We start from the raw sequence: 24,198 nt of genomic DNA on the forward strand, positions 1-24,198 counted from the left end.
CACCAAGGCAATGCAACTCTCATTGTCGCACCACAGAAGAGTAGGACGAGTCTGGGGGCAGCCAAGCTCCTCCAACAATCTCCGAAGCCACACAACCTCACATGTGGTGGAAGACGCAGCTCGATACTCCGCCTCAGTAGAAGAAAGGGCTACCGTGGGCTGCTTCTTGCCACTCCAAGAGATAACACATCCCAAGGTAAAACAGTAGCCTCTGTAGTAGACCGTCGGTGGTCCACATCGCTAGCCCAATCCGAGTCACTCCAACCTGTAAGAACCAGATCAGAAGTATATGTACTTGCAGGATAAGAAATCCCTAAGTTAGAAGTCCCCATCAAATACCGAAGAATCCTCAAGGCAGCCTGCCAATGCACCTGTTTGGGTTCAGTCATGAACCCTGCCAAAAGACCCACAGCAAAACAAAGATCAAGACAAGTGTTGAGAAGCCAAATCAAGGATCCAATCAACTGACGGTATTGTGAAGCATCCATCATGGGAGAATCTGAGTGTGAAGTGGCCTTTCAATTTGGATCCATAGGAGTAGTAATGGGCCAACAAGTCTCCATCTCAAAAGTCACCAAAAGCTCCTAAATGTACCTCTGCCGAGAGATGAAAATCCCCCTCTGAGACTAATAAATCTCGTGACGCAAGAAGAAATGAAGAAGCCCCAAATCCGTCATCTCCAATGCCTGATGTAACGCTGTCCTGGTCTCTCAGACCTTCTGTGCATGATTCCCTGTCAGAATCAAATCATCAACATACAACACAAACAACACACAACCAACCTCGGAAGTGTGCACATAAAGCTGCGGATTAGCCTTGGAGCGACGATATCCCAACTTCGACTGAAGAAACGAGTCAATCTTCTCGTTCCATGCACGCGGAGCCTGCTTGAGACCATACAAGGCCTTCTTCAACCTATAAACTTTCCCATCCGAGGATCCAAAGCCAGGAGGTTGCTCAACATAGATCTTCTCCTGCAAGTCACCATTCAGAAAGGCCGACTTCACATCCAACTAATAGACAGGCCATCTCCTATGGCCAGCCAAAGCAAGAACAGCTCGAATAGTCGCTGTGCGAGCAGTGGGGGAAAAAGTACCATGGAAATCAATGCATGGGCGCTGAGCAAAACCTTAGCAACAAGGCAAGCCTTGTGCTTGTCCAAAGAACCATCGCTAAGGTACTTGGTCTAGAAGACTCACTTGACACCGATCACCTTCTTGTGAGAGGGACGAGGCAAAAGAGACCAAGTGCCATTCCTCTCAATAGTCTCCGACTCGGCTTCCATGGCCTTCTGCCAATGATCAGACTGCAAAGCCTCCTTCACTGAAGTGGGCTCTTGATCCTGCATAACACGGGTCAGCAAACAATAGTTGGAGCAAACAAGCTCTGAAGAATGTACATGGTTCCTCCGTGACCTCCGCAGTCCATACTCCGGTTTCCACTCCTCAGGGACCCCCTCGATCCCTGAATCTCGGAGTGTGTCACGGGCCCAACAAGGAGGAAGACGAACCTCTCCCGGTCGCTCTCCATCTGTTGAAGACTTAGGAACATCCAGGGGTGGAATCGCCTTGGGGGTGGCTGGTGGAAGTGAAGACTCGGAATCAGAAGAAAAATCTCCATCAAAAGACTCTGGCTCCAAAGGAACTGTCTCGGGAGTCCAACTCTTTCCTGGATCTCCAAGAACGGGGTGCTCCTCACCCCCCTTTGTGGCCGGAACTTCCACGAACCACACATCGCGGCTCGTGTAGACATCCCGCTGGACGGGATCAAACAGATGATAACCTTGGGATTGGGAGCTATAGCCAATAAAAACCTATTGTCAGGAAGCTGCCTCGAACTTGTCACGCTGTGTCTTCAGGATGTGCACATAAGCGTCACACCCAAAGATCTTGAAATAAGAGACATCAGGCTTAGTCCCAAAGTAAGCCTCAAAAGGTGTCATCCTGTCAACGGCCGAAGTGGGAGATCGATTGAGGATGTGAACTGCGGTAGCCACTGCCTCGGCCCGCAAAAATTGAGGTGTCTATCGGTGCTCCATCATGGTGTACGCCATCTTGATCATACTTCGGTTCTTCCGCTCCAAAATGCAATTTTCTTGGGCAGTGTTGGTGTTAGCAAACTCCTGGTGAATGCCCCTATCTGCACCAAAACGAGCAAACTCATTAGACATAAATTCACCTCCCTTGTCTGAACGCAAGGTCTTCAGTCGCCGGCCAGAACGGTTCTCTTCAAAGAGAAGCCAATCCTTGAAGTGAGAGAAAGCCTTCGACTTCAAAGTCAAGAAATAGGCCCAAGTCATCCTGCTGTAGTCATCTACGATCAACATGAAGTACAAGCTCCCCTTTAGGGACTCGGTCCTCACTGAGCCACAAAGATCTGTAGATACAAGCTCCATGGGGGAAGTAGACTGCCTAGAAGCTTTGTTGGGAATCGCATCCCGATGGAGTTTCCCACGAAGGTAGGAGACACATGGCTGATGGTTCACTACTATGTCTAGCAATCCTTGAGCAAACGACCCTCGCGATGCCTTCCGAAGGTACTCGTAGTTCAAGTGGCCAAAACGAGCATGTCATAGCTCGGACTGTGTCTGAGAAGGAAGAAGAAGAGAAGTAAGAGCTGAAGAAGACTTCAATTTGTAGACGCCATTTTCCTCATATCTTGTAGAGAGAACCTTCCTCGATCCACGATCAAGGACTCGAACAATATCACTGTCAAACTCCACCAAGAGGCCAAGAGCACAAATCTTATGGACTGAAAGTAAATGAGACCCCAAACCGGGCACATGCAACACCTCAGAAGTGTGGGTACCACCACGTTCATCGGGAATAAGTTGCATCTCACCCCGCACAGCAATAGACACAGAAGAGCTGTCTCCAATGAGAATCTGCCCACACGAAGGTCGCAAATGGGCAACACCAACGGGAGAACGGGAGGAGTCGTGCCGGGAGATACCACTGCCTACGATCCACTCACGACTATGGGGAGCTGCCATTGTAGCATCAGAAGTCTTCGGTGTAGAGTCCTCAATGACTGCTAAATGTAGAAAAGTAGCTGATGAGGGTGCAACCACCGCCCCAGAATCCTTTGTGTCCTTCTTCTTGGTGTCCTTCTTGTCTTTGTCGAGGCAATCCTTCTTCCAATGACCGGTCTTTCCACAAATATGGCAAGTCGATTCCTTCTCCTTGTCCTTCTTGGATTTGTTGTCCTCGTTCTTCTTTTGGTCCTTCCCCTTCTTCTGAGAGGCTTGACTGACCAAAGCCTTCGATTTGGAAGCATTTTGTCCCTTCAACTGTTTCTCCTGACCATAGGAACCAACTCTTTCCACTGAAGAGTTGACTCCTGCCCTGATGCAATAAGAGCAGAATAAAAGGTACCGAATTGTGGTGGCGATTGGGACAGTAAAGTGATCGCCATGTCTTCGGAGGAAATAGGCTTCCTTGCATTTTGAACCTACATCTGAAGCTGTCAAAGCTTATTGATGTGTTCTCGAAGCGAAGAAGACTTATTCACGGAAAAGGTCCGCATCTGTATCTCCAAAGAAACCCTCTTCATCAGGGTCATCCAGTTGTACATTTGATCAAGCTCCAGCCATATCTCTTGAGCCACCATCAAGTGCTCAATGTGAGCTATCACGGCTGTAGTGCAAGATAGAAACAGAAAAGATCAAATCCTGGCATTCAGTTTGTCCCAATTAGATTGGGCCTTGGTCAACTCTGCATGAGCATTGGAAGAGAGTTTGGACTCATCCCTCAACGAGGGCCTGTTAATCTTCTCCATCACGAGTTCTGCCAAATCATAAGACTCCAAAATGGCCAACATCATCACCCGCCAGTTGCGGTAATTATCACCATCAAGCTTTTGATCCGATGGAAGAGCCGGTAGGACAGACATCTTCTTGTCCATGATCATCTGGAACTCCAAATCAGTCTCTGGAGACATGTTAACTTGCAATACTTGCACAAACGCAAAATCAGCCCCCTTTGACTGTGAAAACACAGCCTTGTAGGGCTGGTTCCTCTGCTGCCCAAACCTTCTTCACACACTGGAGGCTATGAAAAAGTAAAATCTGCAATGGAAGGCCTCAAACACAGCTTTTCTCCCCTTCGAACAGCAATAGCCTACAACAAATTCACCCATTGGACTCCTTTCTCGCACGCCCACGCTCGCTTCAGCCTTGATCGGATGTGCAGCCCTTTTGCTTGCCCTCGAATCCTGGAAACGCAGCCTTGTGTCGCGCTGAAATCTCCTCTTCAAATAGGTTCAGCCCTCAGCGAGTCCATCTTCACCGCTCTGATACCATGTCAGAGTGCAGCGATGCGGAAGTGTAGGACATAGATTGAGAGAGACGGAACACAGAGAGGAGAGAGAGAGAGAGAAGGAGAAAGTGTAAACATAGAAAATCTGCAGTGTAGTATGCTGTATAAGAGTGCAGAAATATACACGGGGGTAGAGGAAATATCTGCGTGTGTCTCCGACTTAATGACCTCAATCTCCGTCAGCCCAAGCAGAGTCTGTCTTAGCCAACAGATCTCAAGACCAGAATCTGAAATGAATGAATGATTGAGTGTGCTACCAACTGGCTATTTATACCCAGAAAATAGGAAATACCAACCGACTGCAGTTAAAAACAATAAGAAATTGTCCGACTGCAGATTGTCCAACTGCAGACTGTCCAACTGCAGCTGCTGATGTGGCGTCCGTATTGTGCTGACGTGGTATCCTGCTGTTGACGTGTCCTTTGCCATATGCTGTATACTGTTGTACTGTGCAGAAACCCTAATACAGCCTGTCCAGGGGATGACTCTACCTCTAACAGTTTGATGCTTGAGGTTGATGTAGCTTGCTGAAAAAAAAAAGCTTCAAGAATGCCAATCTTGAACCATGGTTGCTTGCATTGATTGAAGAGTGATCAAATACCCATAAATCTAAACCAATGCTTTCAAGTAAAGCTAAAGATCAATCCAAAGCTTCAAGAAATGCTTCAATTCTTGATTAGAAACAAGAATCCTAGTGATTTCAATAATCCATCACTGCCCAAGCATTCAAGAAGAAGGAAATGCTATGAACCAAGGTCTACTGCTTCAATGTTGAATGAATCTTGATGGAATGGCCTTGTACTTGATGTTCAAAAGTAAAACACTTCATAATCCCCATGATTAAACCAGAAATTGATTTTGAAGAATTTCATGGCTGCCTTGTTTTTTCCAAATTAGAGACCAAGAATCCTCTAAATCTTATCCAAATGCTATAATTTTACTTCCTCATTACATGTTAAAGGGTAAAGAATGGTATACGGGAGGTATTTGAGTAAAAGCCCCATGAAATTTACAAAAATTAAGTAAGATTTAGCTTGGTGTCTATAAACTCCATGGCTAGTGTTTGGAAGAAGTTTCAAGAGGAGAAAATGGCTCAATGATCGGATGCTGTACGCGTGCGTAGTGAATGTTGGAAGGTCTCCAAGAATAAAGAACTCTACAAACCTTCATAATTTCAAGTACAAAGCAAAAGCAAATTTGCATGACATGAGACAAAAAGAAAAATTGGGTGCTATCTCCCCCCATGCCTTGTGTGAGCGCTTCACAAGGCATGTATTTATAGATTTATTTATCTTCAAACCCAAAAATAGCCCACTTAACAAATAGCATGCTTTTGCTTTTACGTTTGCTTTTGCCCAAATATAAAGTAAGGTGTTTGGGTGCCCAAAAGTTGGGCTGTGCCCAAACACAAATATAAAATGATGAAATATTTAACCGAGCGTCTATGCGCATACAAGATATTAAATGTTTTGTCAAGTGCTTTAATAAATAAGCGCGTTGAAATAAATATTGGCGCTACGCCTTTAGTGATAAGGCGTGCGCATCAAAAATAGTAATTCTTCTAGGCATTTGGATTCAAGTCACCACCCGGTGCTACCCAACGCCACCGCCGCCTGCTCTACACATTAATTGAAGCATTCACAATTGTTAGAAAATAATTAAATAAAACCCAACAAAAGTGAATACCTAGCAATCTTCAGCTACAAAATAACTAAATAGGTTGGAACTGTGTCCTAACCTTAATTTAATTCGAGTGCGCACTCTAAACTCGTAAATGTCCATTAATTTAATATGTATTTTACGGAATCACCTGCAGTGGAATCACCCACGTGCACATTAAATTAATCTGACGCCTGAAAAGGACAGGCGTCCCCGTCAACTTCTCACACAAGGAATCCTCCTTGTATATGAGTTGTGGCAAATAAATAGTTCCTCACGGAATCCACCATGGAATATGCCTCCTGGTATCAATGTTTGAAGAATAGGGCAAGAGAATGCTTCCAGGAGCTTAAAGAAGTAAAAACCCCACGGAATCTTGAAGACATTGTTGAAAACTTACTGCAGTCTTGAATACTCAGCAAGGGTAGGAGAGAGAATCCACAACAGACCTTAAATCTTGAAGGATCACTAAAAGAATGGCCTTAGCTTGATGGAGAACCTTCAGAGAGTGCCTGGGACCAATCTTAAAGCACAAGAGAGGAGATCTGAGCTGTTAATTACTGCCAGTTTGTTGCCCAAAAAATGTGGCACAATTTTTCGCTGATTATAGTGATGCTTCCATATGGCTGCTCTGAGCTATTAGATGGTCATGATGTTGCTCAAAATGCTCTAGAGAAAGTGAAGAATGGTGTTATAAACTCAAATGATGAAGGTCTTGGCCTGGAAGAAAGTTCTCAGCAAGATTTCAGCCATGGAAGCTTGGGACAGGCTTAGATAGAAGAGGGAAACCCTTGATTGGCAAAAGGTAATCTAATTTAAGCTTTCCCTAAACTCTATTAACCCTGATTAGTCTTGGAACCTTCAAAACAAGCCTCTTCTTGTCCACGAGCTGCTAATATGTCCAAGATCCCTCCATTGCTTCTTCATATCTTCTCTAAGAGCTCCAAAAATAGTGGAGACTAACTGCAGGAAACCCTGACTAATTACAGTTTTAATTGTGCCAAGTTTTGCAAGTAAATCTTGAACTCCAGTTACCCTGGATAGTATTGCTAACTAGATCTAGGCTTGAAAACGACCTTGCCAAGAATCAAATTTAAGGCTTTGATACCATTGAAATGAACTTAGCTTAGATTGAATTAAAATAACAAGAAAATCAAGAAACTACTATTGAATCAATTGGCCATAGCCATGCCATAGATGAAAATGTATTAAATCTATAGCATAATGAAGCCATAGCTTGAAGAAATCAAAAGTACAATGAGAATCATGGATGAGAGGCTGCTGCAAGAAATCCACCTCTTACTATGGTGGGCATTGAGTATTCATCCTCAATGTTGATGGGGAAGGCAAGAACAAGCTCCAAGAAACGGAGAAGTTTACAAATGTGCTAAAAAAAAAGATGTTTATAATGACATACAACGGCCTTTTATACTCTAGCCCCAATTAAGCTAATTTTTCCTAAGCTAAAGGGTACAAAATTGTTTTATTATAGTAAATCTTTGGGTTGTCTCAATTGGGATAGAGATAGGCTTGTAAGCTTGCATCTAAGAATGCTCAAGGAGCTGCCCAATGTACTGAGACCATTGCAAAACAATGCCCCCCTCCATTGTAATGAATTGAATGCCATGATAGTAGTGTGAATGGCCAAGATTTGTAACAACAAATGCATGTTGCTATTCAGCCTTTAAGGTTGCAATACACGTTTCATGGGGCCTAGTCAATAGCGTATTATCCACATAAAGAATGAGATCAACAGATCATCCCCATTCTTGCGGATATATAGTGCACTGAGATATACAAGTACAATAGACACCCCACAGCTTGTTGATAGGGAGAAGCATCAAATGGATCTCTTGCATTCTCAACTGTAAATCTTTGGCTTGTTACAATTGGAGTAGAGATAGGCTTGTAAGCTTGCATTTGAAAATGCTCAAGGAGCTGCCTAATGTACTTAGACTATTGCAAAACAATGCTTCCCTTAATTGTAGTGAATTGAATGCCATGATAGTAGTGAGAATGGCCAAGATTTGTAACATCAAATGCATGTTGTAATTCAGCGTTTAAGGCTGTAGTACATGTTTCATGGGGCCTAGTCAATAGCATATCATCCACATAAAGAATGAGATCAATGGATTGTTCCCATTCTTGCGGATATATAGTGTACTCTCAGTGTATAAACTACTAAAACCAAGAGCAATCAAGTATGTATTTTCTCGTACCATGTGAAAGGAGCTTGTAGACTTGATCTATGGGGCAATAAACATAAACTTATAGCACATACACTATTCAATTCAGCAAAGAAAATAGATGACACAAATAACTTCAGAGCTAGAATGCTCTTGCTCCATAGATGCCCTCAAGGTGAGTGCCCCTTATGGTATTTCTTTAATATTGAAGATGAGCCTTTACATGAACCACTCGTGACTCGCTTGTGTGATCAACACTGTCACAATCAATACTCTTTTTGCTAATGATTCCTCACGTGCTTGGCTCTTCAATGGATCAACTGCTATGTCCTCAATTGCTCTCACCAACCTTGATCAACGAGCTTTGAATTTGTCTCAATTACACACTCAAATTAGTATGTCTTCAAGTATGGAGAGCTGCAATCACTCCAATGTTGACCAACATGACATCAAGAAATCCATCCATGGTCTTTCGTGTCCTCTATCATGTTAGTGAAATCTGGTGAAGGTGGAGTGTCGTCCTCCTCACCGAGTCCATTATGCCATCTTAGGGCCTCCAATGATGGAGAAGCCTGATAAGACATCATAGGAACTGGAGAAGAAGGTGTTTGGGAAATTGCGATTCAGTTATGAGTCATATTGTGTGCCTCACACAAAGACTAGCTCTCCACAATATTCACAGGATACTCTTTACAAAACAAGAGTACCGGCTTTGATACCATGTGAAGAAAATTGCTAGGGTTTGCATTGAGGACACACAGAATGTACGACCACGATAGAAACACAAAGAGACAAACACAGACAAAGAGGGCCAAACTCAAACCCTAAACGCAATACTCAAAAACTCAAATAGAGAAACTCAAACACAAACAGAAGAAGGGAGAGAGAGAACACAACTTTGGAGTGAATGAATGCTGTAAATGAATGTAAGAGTATACAATGTGCTCAAGAGTAGAGCAATGTCGGAGTGTGACATCTACCGTAGACGAATCCCAAATCTGTGACCACCAGTCGGAGAATGAAGAGAGAGGAAACTGCAAAACGCTGACACCAAGGGTTGCCAGAGACAGAGGCGACAACTGCTGTGGAGTGGGGAGATGACACCATGCAGCTCCAGAAGGATGCAAACACAGGCTGTAGGATGTCGCCTGATGTTGAAGATGTTGGCGATGGCAGAGCTGGAGGCCAAACACAACCTGGGAGATGGCGCCTGACAGTGGGCGACAACTGGAAGAAGGTGCTAGGGCACTGCGAGCCTAGAGGGAGAGGTGGCAGCGGTCGTGAGGGCTGGACAGCCACGTGGAGATAGACTGATGGCTGAAATCTGCACTGGAGAGTGTGAAACATGCACGGACGGAATAAGGCTTAATGGAGGCAGGCTGTCTATTTATAGATATGGAAGGGCGTCCTAGAAATTAGGGCTTTCCCCGAACTCTCTCGAACCGCTTCCCCTTTTAGGGTTTCCACTCAACTCTCTCGAACCATTCCTCATTATAGGGTTTTACTCTAAAAGAGCATTTTTTAGTGTGTTTTGGGGTTGTTTAAGATGCTAATCAGCAAGTGATGCATATTTTAGCTCGATAGGTGGCTTGCTCAACCATGCTTCTTGAGAGACTCCTTCTCCAAAGACATGTTTGGTGACTGATTAATCAAGTTTACAGCAGTCATAATAGCCTTTGCCCAAAATCCATGAGGTAAAGCAGCATGTGATAGCATTGTACGGACCCTGTCTTGAATGGTCTTGTTCATATGCTCTGCAAAACCATTTTGGGGTGGATTTTGAGGGGCGGTGAGCTCCCTTTTAATCCCTTTGCTATTACAAAAGTTGTGAAAGGCTTTGAATATATATTTCCCACCATTGTCAGAGCGAAGACACTTTAATGTCTTGCCAGTCTGATTTTCAATAAGTGCGAGGAATTTTTTAAATTTATCCAAGGCCTTATCTTTACAATGGATCGGATAAACCCATACTTTGCGTGTGGCATTGTCACAACTCTATAGAAACAGAATTTATATTCTTTTTCATTAATTTGTCTATATAATGATTTATTAAATTTGTTTCCTTTGCACTAATTAGATATAAAGAAAAGTGCATTGGAGCTGGCTATTGATGAGTGGTCACAGGTTATGGTGGACCCACGCGGTGGGTTAGAGAAAAGATAGTTCACACTTCCACCTATATGGCCCGATTGGGCGCCTGTGACCAAAACTCACGCATATTAGGGTTAGACTCACACACAGAAAGGATTGATGCCTTGAAGTGTGGGCTAGATCCGCCAGAACAGACAGTTACAATCAACAAGATGACATGATCATGAAATGCTTGTACAATGTGTATGTGTGGGCTGCAAGCTTGAAATGCACATTTCTTTGCATAGGAAAGTCACATGAAGATTCTGATACCGTTTTTGCGATGTATACGGAAAAAGCTTTCATATGACACCCATATTGGGGGGTCCCTAAATTTTAGGAGCCTCGAATTAGCCTAAAAATGCTAGTCCTAAAAAATAGGGATGTCATTCTAAAAATAGTAAATTCTGTACTCTGAGACTGTGCTTACTAAATTTGGTTGTTTCTATTCTTGACAGTATTCAGCCCAAAAAGGAAAGCCATAGAGAAGAGACAAATGTCAAGACACTTGTCACACAAGTTTCCAAGTGTCCCACCACTTGTCACATCTCATGACATGTGGTTGGACACTTGTCTTGTGCTACTCCACTTTCCCCTTTTGTACTAGCTCTTCCCTCTCCTATAAATAAGAGCTCGTTTTTCTTCATTTAGCATAATTTTTCTTTGCTGTAAACTCATGTACAACACCCACAGATAGCCAGAAACTGGCCCCATCCATCCCCATCATCATCCCCCACTTCTCTATTATCAGATTCCTCCATATTCCCTCTTCTATCACTGCTGTTTTACAGGACAACAAGCCTGTAAATTCATTATAGCACCTCCTTCTTGAGCTCTTTCTTCCATTTTAGCAACAAGAAGCAAGCCCTATCCATGTACTGCTGATCAACGATGGAGAAAGGCTGATTTCCCCTCTTTCTTCTCTCATACTGTAAAGAAATCAGTTCTTATCATTGCATAATAGATAATGCATGTGTGTTTGTACATCTTTGCATGATCTTGTGAGAGTGAGAATTACTTCTCCTCACTCTCAAGTTGATTGTAACTGAGCTCTTCCCTAAGGGACTTGGGTTGAGAAGAAATACATTCCTTCTTGGGGGGGGGGGGGGGAGAGGAGGGGGGTTTTGCCCATCTTCAACCCTCAATCTTATCTCCATTACTTTTACATTTTCATGGCTGTAAATTTGTGAGTAATTTTCATTTTCAGCTTTAAGTGTTCATTCTCTTTTATATTAAATCTCGAAAACAAGCGAATATCATAATTGTTAAGTATACTACGTTGTTCGGGGCGTTTACAGGCATCATAAAAAAAAGTAATGAAATACTTCTTTCCCTCTAGAGGTAACTCTCGCATTTGACATACATCTAAATGTATCAACTCTAAGGGTGAAGACTTTAGAGAGAGATTTTTTATGTGACGTTTGAGCGTGCTTACCATAAATACAATTATCACATTGTTCAAAATCAGTATATCTCAAATACGACGAATAACCCAATCAAGAAAGCACTTTTATTTTAGTTTGACTCATGTGTCCCAACCGGCTATGCCACAAAGAAACACTTGGTTGCTTGGTTATGGCGACTACATGGTCAAGCATGCTAGATACATACAAAGGATACAAAGTATCACTTTAAGAGCCCTTACAAAATTTCCATTTTCTATCCCCAAAGGTGGTATGATAGCCTTCGCCATCTAGTTGCCATGTACTTATCAAGCTCTTCTTGAGCTGAGGTACATGCCTCACATTATGCAAAACAAACATAGAGCCATGCTGAAATTCCAATTTCATACTACCAATACTTGCAATTTGACATGCATAGTTATCCCCCAAGTGGACAACACCACGCACACCACCATTGTAGTTAGAAAACCACTCATGATGTGGTGTGATATGAAAAGACGTACCTAAGTCAAGTATCCAAGTGTGCATGTCATCATTAGAATTTGCAATCTGTTGGGAATAAAGGCCTCGTGCCTTTAAATGTACTCGGGTGTGAACACACCCGTAGCACTTGTACTTACATATATATATCTATCTAAAAGCCTAAAGGTATTGTCTCGTCATTGTACTTTAAAATGTGCTCACTCTCTACTCTGCTCTATCTCACTCTCTTTGTCTTTCACTACGTGTAACGACTGTCTGTCTTGATCTCGGTGCCCACCCTACCACTACAAACTAGTATCAGAGTTGGCAAGAGACAGCTGTAGGCATCGTGGGTAGTTCCAGGCAGTGAGGATAGTCGACAGACAGGCCATGACAGGCAGCAGACAAGTCATGATAGACAGGTCATGATAGGCAGCAGTTGATGGGAGCAGTAGTCGCCAAGCCATGCAGCAGCAGTTGACGGGCAAGGCAGGAAACGTGACGGGCAACATTCGCGACCAGGTGCCAAAGGCGCATATGACCAGGAGACAACCACGCGATTGTAGGCGACCATCGGGGCTCATGCCGCACGACTGGCGGGGCTCATGGTGCATGTCAGACGGGTCAACGGACCTGTCATCCATATTTTTTTTTCTCTTTTTTTTCAAAATTTGTTGAAAATCCTCTTTCTCTAACCAAGGTTCGCGTGTGCAAGCACAAAATCTCAAATCTGTGCAAAATTGAGTTAGAAATTCAGAGCTTTTCCCGAATTTGGGGATCTCAACACAGAATTGGACAATCTGACTTAGAAATTGCAAAGTCGGTGCACATTTGCTCGGGAGTTTTGGGGCTTTTCACACTTTATTGAAATTCTTTCAATTTCACTGAAATTAGTGCACGTTGAACTTGGAAAATTTGGGGATTTGTCCAGATTTGGTGCGAGCAAGATGCAACAGTGATATCTGTCTCAGAAATTGCAGGAATTTGTGACATTTTGTCCCCGACATTTGGGGCTTTTCATGTGCATGCACAAATTGGGCTGAAATTTATCCAATTTCTCGACATTGATGCACATTGGACCCCGTGCAATTTGGGGCTTTTGCAGTTTGGGCAAAATTTGTGCAGCATTTGGTCAATTTATGTACATGCAGGTTGAATTCCACGCAATTTGGACATCAACACTTCGTAAAATTTGGGGGTTTTGCTGAAATTGCTCTATTTTGGCAAAATTGGCCTGTCCTATGCATGAGAGAGAAAATGAAGATGTGTGTTTGATGCTTTGAGCACAAAATTTTTTGGGGCTTTTGGCCGTTCGGGTCAAATTTCATGCCCATGGGTACATGTACAACAGAAATTGCAGCTAAAATCTGGGATTTCTCATGTAATGTGATGCATATGCCCTTGGAACAGCTGTAATCAGTTGTGGAATGTTGTAGCACATGGTTTGGTGCTTCTGAAAATTTAATTAACAGATCTGAAATCTGTGCTTCTGCGTGTTTATTTATTGCTGATTGGTACTTGTTTGTACCGTGGTCACTTGAGTGAGTTTTGGGCCTGCATTTGCTGTTTTTTGGTCACATTTGGGCTGAAAATCATGGCTGGCAGCAATGACAGCAGTAATCTGATGCACATAAAGAAGTTTGAAGGCGCACATAACTTTGCAGTTTGGCAAAAGCAGTGCTATAATATCCTGTTGCAAAAGAAGGAGACAAAGCAGATCAAAACCAAAGGGGCAAGGCCCGCGGATATGGAACAGGACGATTGGGATGAGTTAAATGAGCTTGCACGCTCAACCATAGAGCTATCGATTTCTGATGCCTTGCTGTTCAACATTGAAGGTTTGGATTCTGCATATGTTATATGGACTAGACTGGAAGAATTGTATGCACAAAAGAGTGCTGTAAGCAAAGTGTATTGGCTGAAAAAGCTTATGGATTTGCGTATGAAAGAGGGTACAACAATGTCTCCTCACAGTGAGTTTAACTCCATTTTCAGCCAGCTGGTTGCCTTGAAGTTCATGATTGACGAGGAATTTAATGCTACTTTCTTGCTTTGCACTCTACCAGAGAGTTGGGATACATTCAAGACAGCTATGAGCAATTCTAATGTGATCCTTTTGTATGTTGATGTAGAGAGTGCTCTACTTATGGAAGAGATGAATCGGCAGAACAATGCATCCAGTAAGTCTTCCAGTGCTTTGCATACTGGGGGCAGATCACAGCAAAAGGGCAAATATGATAGCAAAGGACGTAGTAAATCACATGGCAAAGATGTTGAATGTCATCATTGTGGCAAGAAGGGTCACTTTAAACGTAATTGTAACAAATGGAAGAAAGAGAAAGGAAAAGACAAGAAGACAGATGATAACAAGGAAGAGAAGAAGGACAGTCAGCCTAAGAAGAGCAGTACAAAAATTGAAGAGGTGAATATAGTCACTCATGACAGTGATAGTGGGAGTGATGTACTCTTTGTCTCTTCACACTTTGGTACACATGCTTTACTTGTAGATACGGATGATGACATGCATACCTAGATTCTTAGTTCAGGTACTTCCTTTCATGTCACCCCTCATCGTGAGTGGTTCTCTGCCTATACAAGGGGTTGATATGGTGTTGTCCATCTTGGGGACAACTACGCATGTGACATTTCAGGTATTAGCAGTGTGCAGTTATAGTTTCAGCATGGCTCTGTCTTTACATTCAGCATGTATGGCATGCACCTCAGCTTAAGAAGAGCTTGATTAGCACAGGGCAGCTAGATGATGATGGTTTTTATACCACCTTTGGTGATGGAAAATGAAAGATCTGTAAGGGATCTAGGGTTATTACGAGAGGGTGCAAAAGTGATACTTTGTATCCACTTCATGTATCTAATGTGCGTGACCATGTTGTTGCTGTGACCAAGTAGCCAAGCGTCTCTTTGTGGCATGGCCGGTTGGGACACATGAGTCAAATTTGAATGAAAGCGCTTTCTCGTTTGGGTTACTTGCCTTGTCTTCATTATGCTGATTTTGAGCACTGCGATCAAGTATTTATGGCAAACATGCACAGACGTCTCATAAAAAGTCTCTTTCGTTGAAATCTTCTCCTCTAGAGTTAGTATATTCGGATGCATGTCAAATGCCAGGATTATCTTTAAGGGGAAAGAAATTTTTGTCACCTTTGTCGATGATGCTACATGGAAGGTATGGGTTTACCCTATTCATAGCAAGGATGAAGTGCTTGACAAGTTTAAAAAATTCTTGGCATTGGCTGAAAATCAAACAAACAAGACACTTAAATATCTTCTCTCTGACAATGGTGGAGAATATGTGTCCAAGGCCTTTCAGGCATTTTGTAACAGCAAAGCGATAAAGAGGGAGCTCACTGTCCCTCATAATCCGTCCCAAAATGGAGCTGCAGAGCGTATGAATTGGACCGTACAGGATAAGGTCCGTACGATGCTGTCTCATGCTGCATATTATCCCATGGTTTTTGGGCAGAGGCTATTATGACAGCTGTTCACTTAATTAATCGGTCACCAAAGAGGTCTTTGGGAGGGGGAGTTCCCCAAGAAGCGTGGTTGGCAAGCCACCTTCATATGCTCATATGAAAGTGTTTGGCTGTGAGGCTTTTGTACACATTCGTAAAGAAAAACATAGTAAACTTGAGCCAAAGTCTTGTAAATGCATTTTCCTAGGATATGGGGACGAGGGTGAAATGGGGTATAAATTGTGGGATCCCAAGAAAAGGAAAGTAGTATGCAGCAATGACGTTATTTTCCAGGAAGATCGCATGCACAAACAACCTGAAAAGATTGAGGAGGTCCGTAGGGTTGTATTCCGGGAAGAAATATCTTTTGGATAGCAAAATGTGCCCGCTGTACAATAGCAAATACCTGCTGTAAATGAACCTGTAAATGCAGAAAATAATGTTGGAAATGATCAGCCAGCTATTACCCATGATAATGAGCCACTACATGTGTAGGAATAGCCAGGACAGCAAGCTGTTAATGCTGATTTACAGGCTGAAATGCCAGGACAGCATGTTGAAAACAGAAATTTGCAGGAACAGCTAGCAAACAATGACCATTGGGTTAGGAGATCATCTAGGGCTACTAGACAACCTGATAGATTTGTTCTTGGTGCAAACAATGTGGCTGATTATGTCATGTTGACAGACAGTGGTGAACCGTCTTGCTTCAAGGAATCAATGGATAGACAAGACAACAAGAAATGTTATAAAGCCATGTTGTCAGAGATGGAATCTCTTGAGAAAAATGGCACTTGGGACTTGGTGTAGTTGCCTAAGGGGTAGAAAACACTTCCATGCAAATGCGTTTAGAAGATGAAGGTCACTTTTGGTTCCTCACCCAAGTACAAAGCAAGATTAGTTGCAAAGGGGTACAAGCAGGAGCATGGAATTGACTTTAATGAGATTTTCTTGCTTGTAGTTAAGATAACTACATTGAGAACCATTTTGGGCTTAGTTGCAGTTGAGGATATGGAGCTTATACAGATGGATGTAAAGACTGCATTTTTAAATGGTGATCTGTATGAGGACATATATATGCATCAACCTGAAGGGTTTGTTGAACAAGGAAAAGAAAAGATGGTATGTAAACTCAAAAGGAGTTTGTATGGGCTGAAACAAGCACCAAGAAAATGGTATCATAAGTTTGATACATTCATGCAGTCCCAAGGCAAGTGGATCACTGCTTGTACACCAAGAAGGCAGCAGATAGCAGCCTGATTATCTTGGTTTTGTATGTTGATGACATGCTGATTGCTAGCAGGGAATACTCATGCCTTGGATTCATTGAAGCAAAGTCTTTATGGCAGCTTTGACATGAAGGATCTTGGTGATACAAATCACATTCTTGGCATGTAATACTTAGAGATAGATCGACAGACTTACTCTATCTATCTCAGCAGGATTATATCTCCAAAGTTTTGCAGTGTTTCAATAAGGAGGGGGGGAAAAACAATTGGGGCTCCATTGCCTCCATATGTAAAACTCAATGTAGAGGACAGCCCTACATCTGATGATGAGAAGGCTGAAATGGCCAAGTTACCATATGCTTCAGCTGTTGGCAGTTTGATGTATACTATAGTTACTACACGTCCTGACATTGCCTTTGCAGTGGGAGTGGTTAGCAGATACATGGCAACCCCTGGCAAGAAGCATTTGGATGCAGTGAAAGGTATTATGAGATACCTCAAAGGCACAAAGGAGTTATGCATCTGCTTTGGAAAGCAAAAGGCATCTGTTGTTGGCTTTACGGATGTAGACTATGCTAGTCATGCAGACTGTAGGAAGTCCACTTCTGGGTATGTGTTTACTTTTACAGGAGGAGTAGTCTCTTGGATCTCCAGGCTACAAAAGTGTGTTGCATTGTCTACTACAGAGGCAGAGTATATGGCTGCCACTAAGGCATGCATGGAGGTTTTATGGTTTTCACGTCTGGCGGGAGAGCTTGGCATCTCAAACTTACTTGTTCTCCATTGTGATAGTCAGAGTGCTATCATGCTAGCACGGAATTCTGTCTTTCATGCAAAGACAAAGCACATATAGGTGAAGTACCACTTCATTAGAGATGTACTTGACAACAAGAGCATTGAGCTTGTCAAAGTACATGTAGATGATAATCTTGCAGACCTTCTGATGAAGGGTCTTCCAACAGAGAGGTTTGCTCATTGTTGGCAGATGATGGGAGTTGGATAGATATTGTTTTTCAGCTTTGTACATACCTAGACTTAGCTGATTCTTTTCTTCTCTTTAAGCACATTGCCTTTAGGTGGGAGGTTGTTGGGAATAAAGGCCTCGTGTCTTTGAATGTGCTCGGGTGTGAACACACCCTTAGCACTTGTACTTACACATATATATCTATCTAAAAACCTAAAGGTACTATCTCGTCATTGTATCTAAAAACCTGCTCACTCTCTACTCTGCTCTATCTCACTCTCTCAGTCTCTCAGTGTGCGTAACGACTGTCTGTCTCGATCTCGGTGCTCAACCCGTCACTACACAATCAATACATGTGCACTCAAAGAAGAAGCAAGGAGTATATCACCATCACTGTCATTCTCATGAGTGATTACATTTACCTTCTCTTTCTTCACAATACTTTTCTTTGTAGGCTGGTTTTCCTTTTTCTCAGCTGTGTTGTCTTCAATGTTTTTGCTTTTGCATTTCTCTTTCTTAAATTGAAAACAGTTCCATTTGTAGTGCCCTTTCTTGCCACAATGATGATACTTCACATTTTTGCCACGAGACTCGTTGGGTGCTCTATTTTCAGAACTACCCTTTTGCTGAAATCTGCCCCTAGTGTACAATGCATTAGAAGACTTGTTTGCTAAATTATTTTGCCTGCTGAGTTTTTCCATCAACAAAGAACTCGCGCTATGGAGGAGGTGTAGTTACAGTCCCAAGGGGGACGGTTCATGAAGGGACATCCCATCTACTACTTTGGAGAAGGGAGTTGCTCTTCATTGAATAGAGAGAGGGTAGTGAGGAGCTTGAATAGGTGGCCTACTTTTGTAGCTTGAGGGGTAGGGATCCTCTAAAGTTGCATTGTTTAGCAACAACCCTTTGCTATTCAAAAGAAGTATGCAAAGGAATGTCCTTTTTGTACTACGAGCATATCTCTCTACTAGCTCAATATCTTGGAATAGTGTGGTAGGTTTTTGAGCCATAACATCAAGTGATAAATCAGGGTCCAAACCGTAGACATACTTATGCAACTTTGCATCATCTCTCACACTCTCTACATAGATTGGAAAAGAGAATGGATCAGTGATAGTTGCTACATTCAAATTTCTATAATCCACAAAAATCCATATTTTGCCATTCTTTTGGGGTACTACTACGATAGGTGACAGCCAAGTCACTTTATTTACAGGCTTGATGAAGCCAGCTCTAAGAAGTTTGCCAATCTCCTCTTTCACTTGTTTAGCATAGTTTGGATTCATACGGTATCTTTTTTGCATTATAGGTTTAGCATTTGCCTTCAAATTGATCGTGTGCTGGCACACCCTTGGATCAAATTCCTTCATGTCAGTATACTCCCATGCAAAAATATCTTGGAATTCTTTATATAATTGAAGCAACTGCTGCTTGAAGTCTTTGTGAACAAAAATGCGCACCTTTATTGGTTTAGAATTTGAATCAGCATCCAAATAGGCTTCTTGAACATCATCTTCAAGCAGTCTTGCTGACTTGCTCACAATATGTTCATATTTCAGCTCAGCATCAATAATGGCTTGTTGACTAGCTCTATCAACGACCTCCTCTATCTCTAATGAAGCCTTTTCTTGCTCTTGAAGAGTCTCCTTATTAGTTCCCTTACTCCCCTTAGGGCTATCATTTCTTTTTGCATCTAGTTTAGTGTCCTATTGTATCAAGTCACTATTTTCCTGTATTAAGTCTTTGTTTTCCTGCAGTGGTAACGCTGTTGCCTGCAGTGGTAAAGTCTCTTCCTGTTGTGGTATTGCTGTAACTACATCATATTTAGACAAAATTTTTTCAACATCCACCTCAAAAACTGGTACAATGGTAGGATTAGCTTGTAAAAAGGTTCTTCATCATCATCTTCAATCTCGGGTGTAACATTTGTTGTCTAAGCAACCAATGGATGGTACTTTGGTTTCAATACTACTTGATTAATTGTAGATAAATTTACTTCCTTGCCATCATGGGGAATAATTACCGTATCAACACCCCAATCCTGCTTCAACTTGGATAATCTAAACCAAGGCCTTTCCAACAGCATGTGATATGAATCTCCTAGACCTTCCATGTGGAGAACAACAAATCTTACCTTACACTTCAGCCCTTTAACTCGAATGATTTGATTCTTCAGGATCCCCAAAGGCTGAAGCCTCCACTGGTCAGCCATATTAACTTGAAACAATGCCAGTACAAGTCCTTGTAATTATGTGCTAAATAGAGCTCTTCATGTATAATGTTTACTCCTCCCAAGCCTTCATCAAATAATACATCATCCAATTTACTGCCCAAGTATTCCACTTGAATGGTTGGCACTTTGTAATCCACCAATTCTAACCGTGTGGGGATAATGTCTTGATGTTCTTAAATCTGCTTGCTATAAATCACATAGTGTTTCAACACTTTTTCTTAATTCACCATAATCTTTGCTAAAAGCTTTTCCTTAAATCTTGGGATCAAAACAAGGATTTGTTCCAAAGTTAAATGTAATGAAGATTTAGCTAATGCAGCAAATAACTCATGAGAATCTTAAGATTGCTCATAGAGATTTACACTTTGTTGCTGGCTACTAAAGTGTAACCCTGTAGGTGGCAATTCTTGCTGATTTGTTGCATATTGTAGTTGACTTTTGTGCACTTCATACAAGTCACGACAAACCTGTGGAATTGAGTTGTTTTGACTCCTCCTTTTGCAACTTCCGAATTTCCTTAGAGGCTACTTCCCGAGCATGTTCCTGATCATCCTAGTTTATCTTCTGCTTGGCTTTAGCCCTAGTTATGGCTAAAACTGTTGTCTCTTCCGAACAAATTTTCCATGGTTATATAGTTTGAACAATCACAGCTTACCTACGGCTCTAACTCATGCTGGCTTACATTTAAAACACCCTTACTTGGCACTTATTTCTAGAAAACTTCTTTGATTTTCTGCTCCAGTTGATGGCCTACTGCCTTGCCCTTCATGACTTTTGTAAGTATCTCGACTAGGACCACTGTTGCGGGTGCCAGTGGTTGTTGTCCACGGGGTAGTCTTGCTGGTTGCATTTCTTGTTGCTCTCCAGTTTGTATTCCCCTTTCAGCCCTATGGCGTACCCAAAGCTCGCAATCAGGTCTTGACATATGTCCTTGTCTACCACAGTAGTAGCAAGGCCCTCACTAACTTTGCTGGGCATTATTCCACTGCCTTGCTTGGTCATTGCTCCATTGCTTAGGTGGCTGACCCTTCCTTCCAAAACCTCTAAATCCACGTTGTTGTGCCATCTCAGGTGCAATTTGATTTACTGGTGCCATTGGTGGTACTGGTTGCGTTCTTGAATTCCGCACCATTGGATTGTATCAGCACTCCTTAGCCTCATGGCCTACCTTCTGACATATGTTGCATGACTTTATATTACTAGGTGCAATTTGATTGTTGCATGACTTTACATTTCTAGGAGTATTAATAACTCCCATGTCCAGCAATTGTTTCTTAATTTTCTTTTCTAATCTTTTTTCTAATGCTATATTTTTTTCCGTTTCTTTCCCCTTCTTCTTATCCTTAGAAGCTCTTTTACTCTTTTTAGACTTTGTCTTTTGGCATCTTTGCTGCCTCTTTTTTCTCTCCTCCTCTGAGTCACTTGACTCCGTATCTAAATCTGAACTTGATGAGATGTCCTGATCACTACTGCTATCTTCAAAATCTGAATCTTTCGAATCGGATGCAGATGTATCCTTTGTTGCCTTTTTCTTAGACTTGCTTTCATCAAGTTTCCTCTCAACTCTTTGAGTAGATTTTGCCAACACATCAATTGTAGCATTTGCTTGCAATTCCACATTGGCTATTGCACTCGCAATAGTTTTATCGAACCCTTTTACAAAGTAAGAACTTTGCAAATCCAAAGATGGCCTATCAACAACATCCAATCTGTTTAATAGATTTTTAAACTTTTGTGCATAATCTTGCACAAGCATTGATCTTTGCTTTATCTGTTTCAACTTCTTCAAGACATCCGTAGTAGTTTTATGCTTCCTGAATTTGCTAAGAAAAGCATCTTTAAGGGCATTATATGTGGTAAAATGAGTAGCATCATATGTACTATACCGATCCATGGCCTTTCCTTTAAAAGTTGCTGCAAATGGCTGCCACTTAACTTGATCCCCATACATGGTATTAAAGTTGGTTGCAATCCACCATGTTTCAAATTGAGCCACTTGGCAGTCTGGGTCTTTTCCCTTCATGCTTGGAAATTTGGAAGCTCTTACCTTGGAATTAATTGGCTGATTGGGATTCATTGTGTATTGGTGCTTAGGCTTCTTAAGTGGGGGTAAAGGGTTGAACTTCAAAGACTTCTGTGATGGAAGTTTTGTATTCCGTAGTAAGATTGTTCCGCCAAGTACTATATGTTGCAATCTTTCAATTGCCTGCTTAGGTGGAGTATCTTGATTTCTTGGTGACAATACTGTCTACACTCGGTATACTTGAAGGAGTCCAAGGAGCTGTAGGAGATACCGTGGATGTTGCAGGAGATTGGTATATTGTTGTGGTACCAGAGGTACATAAGTATCCCTATTTTTCGAAAGTTGTTCTTCATCTAGTGTGTTAAGTCCTCCCGTTGCTCCATTATCATTATTCACTTCCCTCTGTTGCTGTTGCTTTGCCCAAACTTCTCTTAGTTTCTTGGATTTGCTCCTTGTTACAATGACATTTGACTGATACGGGTAATTCTCTGACATATACCCCAACAAACAAAATTAAGACCTTAGATTGCATCATGCTGCTTTAAGCAGTCGGTTATTGCATCAGCTTTTTGCAAAAATTCTGGGCTTTTAGCAGCAAACAGAGTCGTTTTTGATCAAGCTTTAAGACCAATGATACAAAACAACAAAGGCAGGATTGTATTATCTTGTTTTTTAAAAATGTGTTACTGCTTCATACAGGAACTTTGAATTTTTGCCATCAAGCAATGGTAGGATCAGGGAAGGAAAAAGACGATCTACACACAAAAAACCCTTCAAACTGCATACATGAACTGAGGTTTTCTTCCTTAAATAGACTTGTTTTTGATAGGGGTTTCAGGCAGAGGTTTAGAATGACGGTGGCAGGATCGCCAAAGTGTTTCAGTCCCTAATCTATGCGGAATGCATAATAGGATTGCTGTGCCTCATGCAGAAAATACATCTCATTGCTGTAAATAGTGTGGAGAACACACAATCCTCTATGAGGCAATTCATAGGAAACCCAAATATAACCATATAGCAACGTGAGAATACATACCACAGCACTAATACTTAGAGAATCTGAGACATAAATCATAAAGTATATGCTGGAAATGGACAGAAACACAGAAAGAGAATGGTGCCAACTGTCAGATCTCAGACATCATCATGGAAATCCATAATACAGCAGGTCGTGAACATCAAGAATGATGATCCATACGTGAGAAAGACACACAATACCTCTTCAGGTCACGTTTTTCAACTACCTACAAACTGCACTTCATGAGGCATACAACTTCATGAGGCATTTAAAGACTGCTTTACACAGGAAATAGTAGAGACTAAGGCTCTAAACCATACTAAGGACAAACATAATGCATTAAATGTAAAGCCATGGCTAACAATACATATGCTATTGCGTGCTTTTCAATCGTATGTTGCTGAAATGGAAAGATTTCAGATAGCTTAGAAATCTTTAAATGCACGGGAACATTGATAAAAAATTAAGGAAATTCCACAAAGGGATGATTTCAGCCTAAGGTAGTTTATCTTCCATTTGTTTGACAGATTTCTGTGCTTGTTTTGCCTAATAGTTTGCAACATTTCTGACGCTCTTTGCTTTATGTTTCATGTACTTGGGAAATTGGCTACGCTGCAGCCTTTGCATAATCTGAACAATGACAGTCCTGTACGGACACAACACTTGAGCTCCATTGTGGCTGTTGCTAGAAGGCGTCATGCACTTTGCCATACTGGTTTGGAGTTGTTTTTTGGAGAGTCCGATTCAGTTTCCAAGAACACCTTGGACAGTAAACTTTCTGATTGTGGTAGTGCATTCTTTACCTTCCGGAGCACAGAAGAGAGAGAAGCTTTTGCATCTGAGCTACTGGAACAACTCAAGGTAAGGTTTTGAAGTGGTCTTCTGTCTGCATGCATTTTTGTTGGAATTTTGGTTTTAGTGAGGTTGCCTCATACTTCTAGAATTTTGCTGACCAGGGTCCTCTTGGTGGGGGCAAACAAGCAGGGTTTCACAAATAGGGAAGATGATATAGGGAATTTACTGGAGGCAGATGGTTCTTGGTTGGATTGTGTCATGCATGCATGGCAGGTATGTTACCTTCTGCAATGGTGAGGCGATTTCTCAT

General features: G+C 42.0%; 1 protein-coding gene across 3 annotated transcripts in view; it reads left to right on the plus strand.

Moving 5' to 3' along the window:
* The window catches only part of LOC148013550 (uncharacterized), a 201,815-nt gene that overhangs the window by 32,296 nt on the left and 145,321 nt on the right, over positions 1-24,198 (plus strand). For 2 of the 3 annotated variants that reach the window (XM_087667553.1, XM_087667554.1), the window contains exons 4-5: positions 23,712-23,954; positions 24,078-24,161. In XM_087667553.1, the coding sequence (XP_087523679.1) occupies positions 23,712-23,954; positions 24,078-24,161 (327 nt within the window). Of the gene's footprint in view, positions 1-23,711; positions 23,955-24,049; positions 24,162-24,198 lie in introns of all 3 variants that reach the window. The other variant, XM_087667555.1, reaches the window with a different exon arrangement.

The sequence above is a fragment of the Lygodium microphyllum genome, chromosome 26 (assembly GCF_053477565.2).
Source record: "Lygodium microphyllum isolate KBCC chromosome 26, Lygodium_microphyllum_v1.1.10, whole genome shotgun sequence".
NCBI classification, from domain to species: domain Eukaryota; kingdom Viridiplantae; phylum Streptophyta; class Polypodiopsida; order Schizaeales; family Lygodiaceae; genus Lygodium; species Lygodium microphyllum.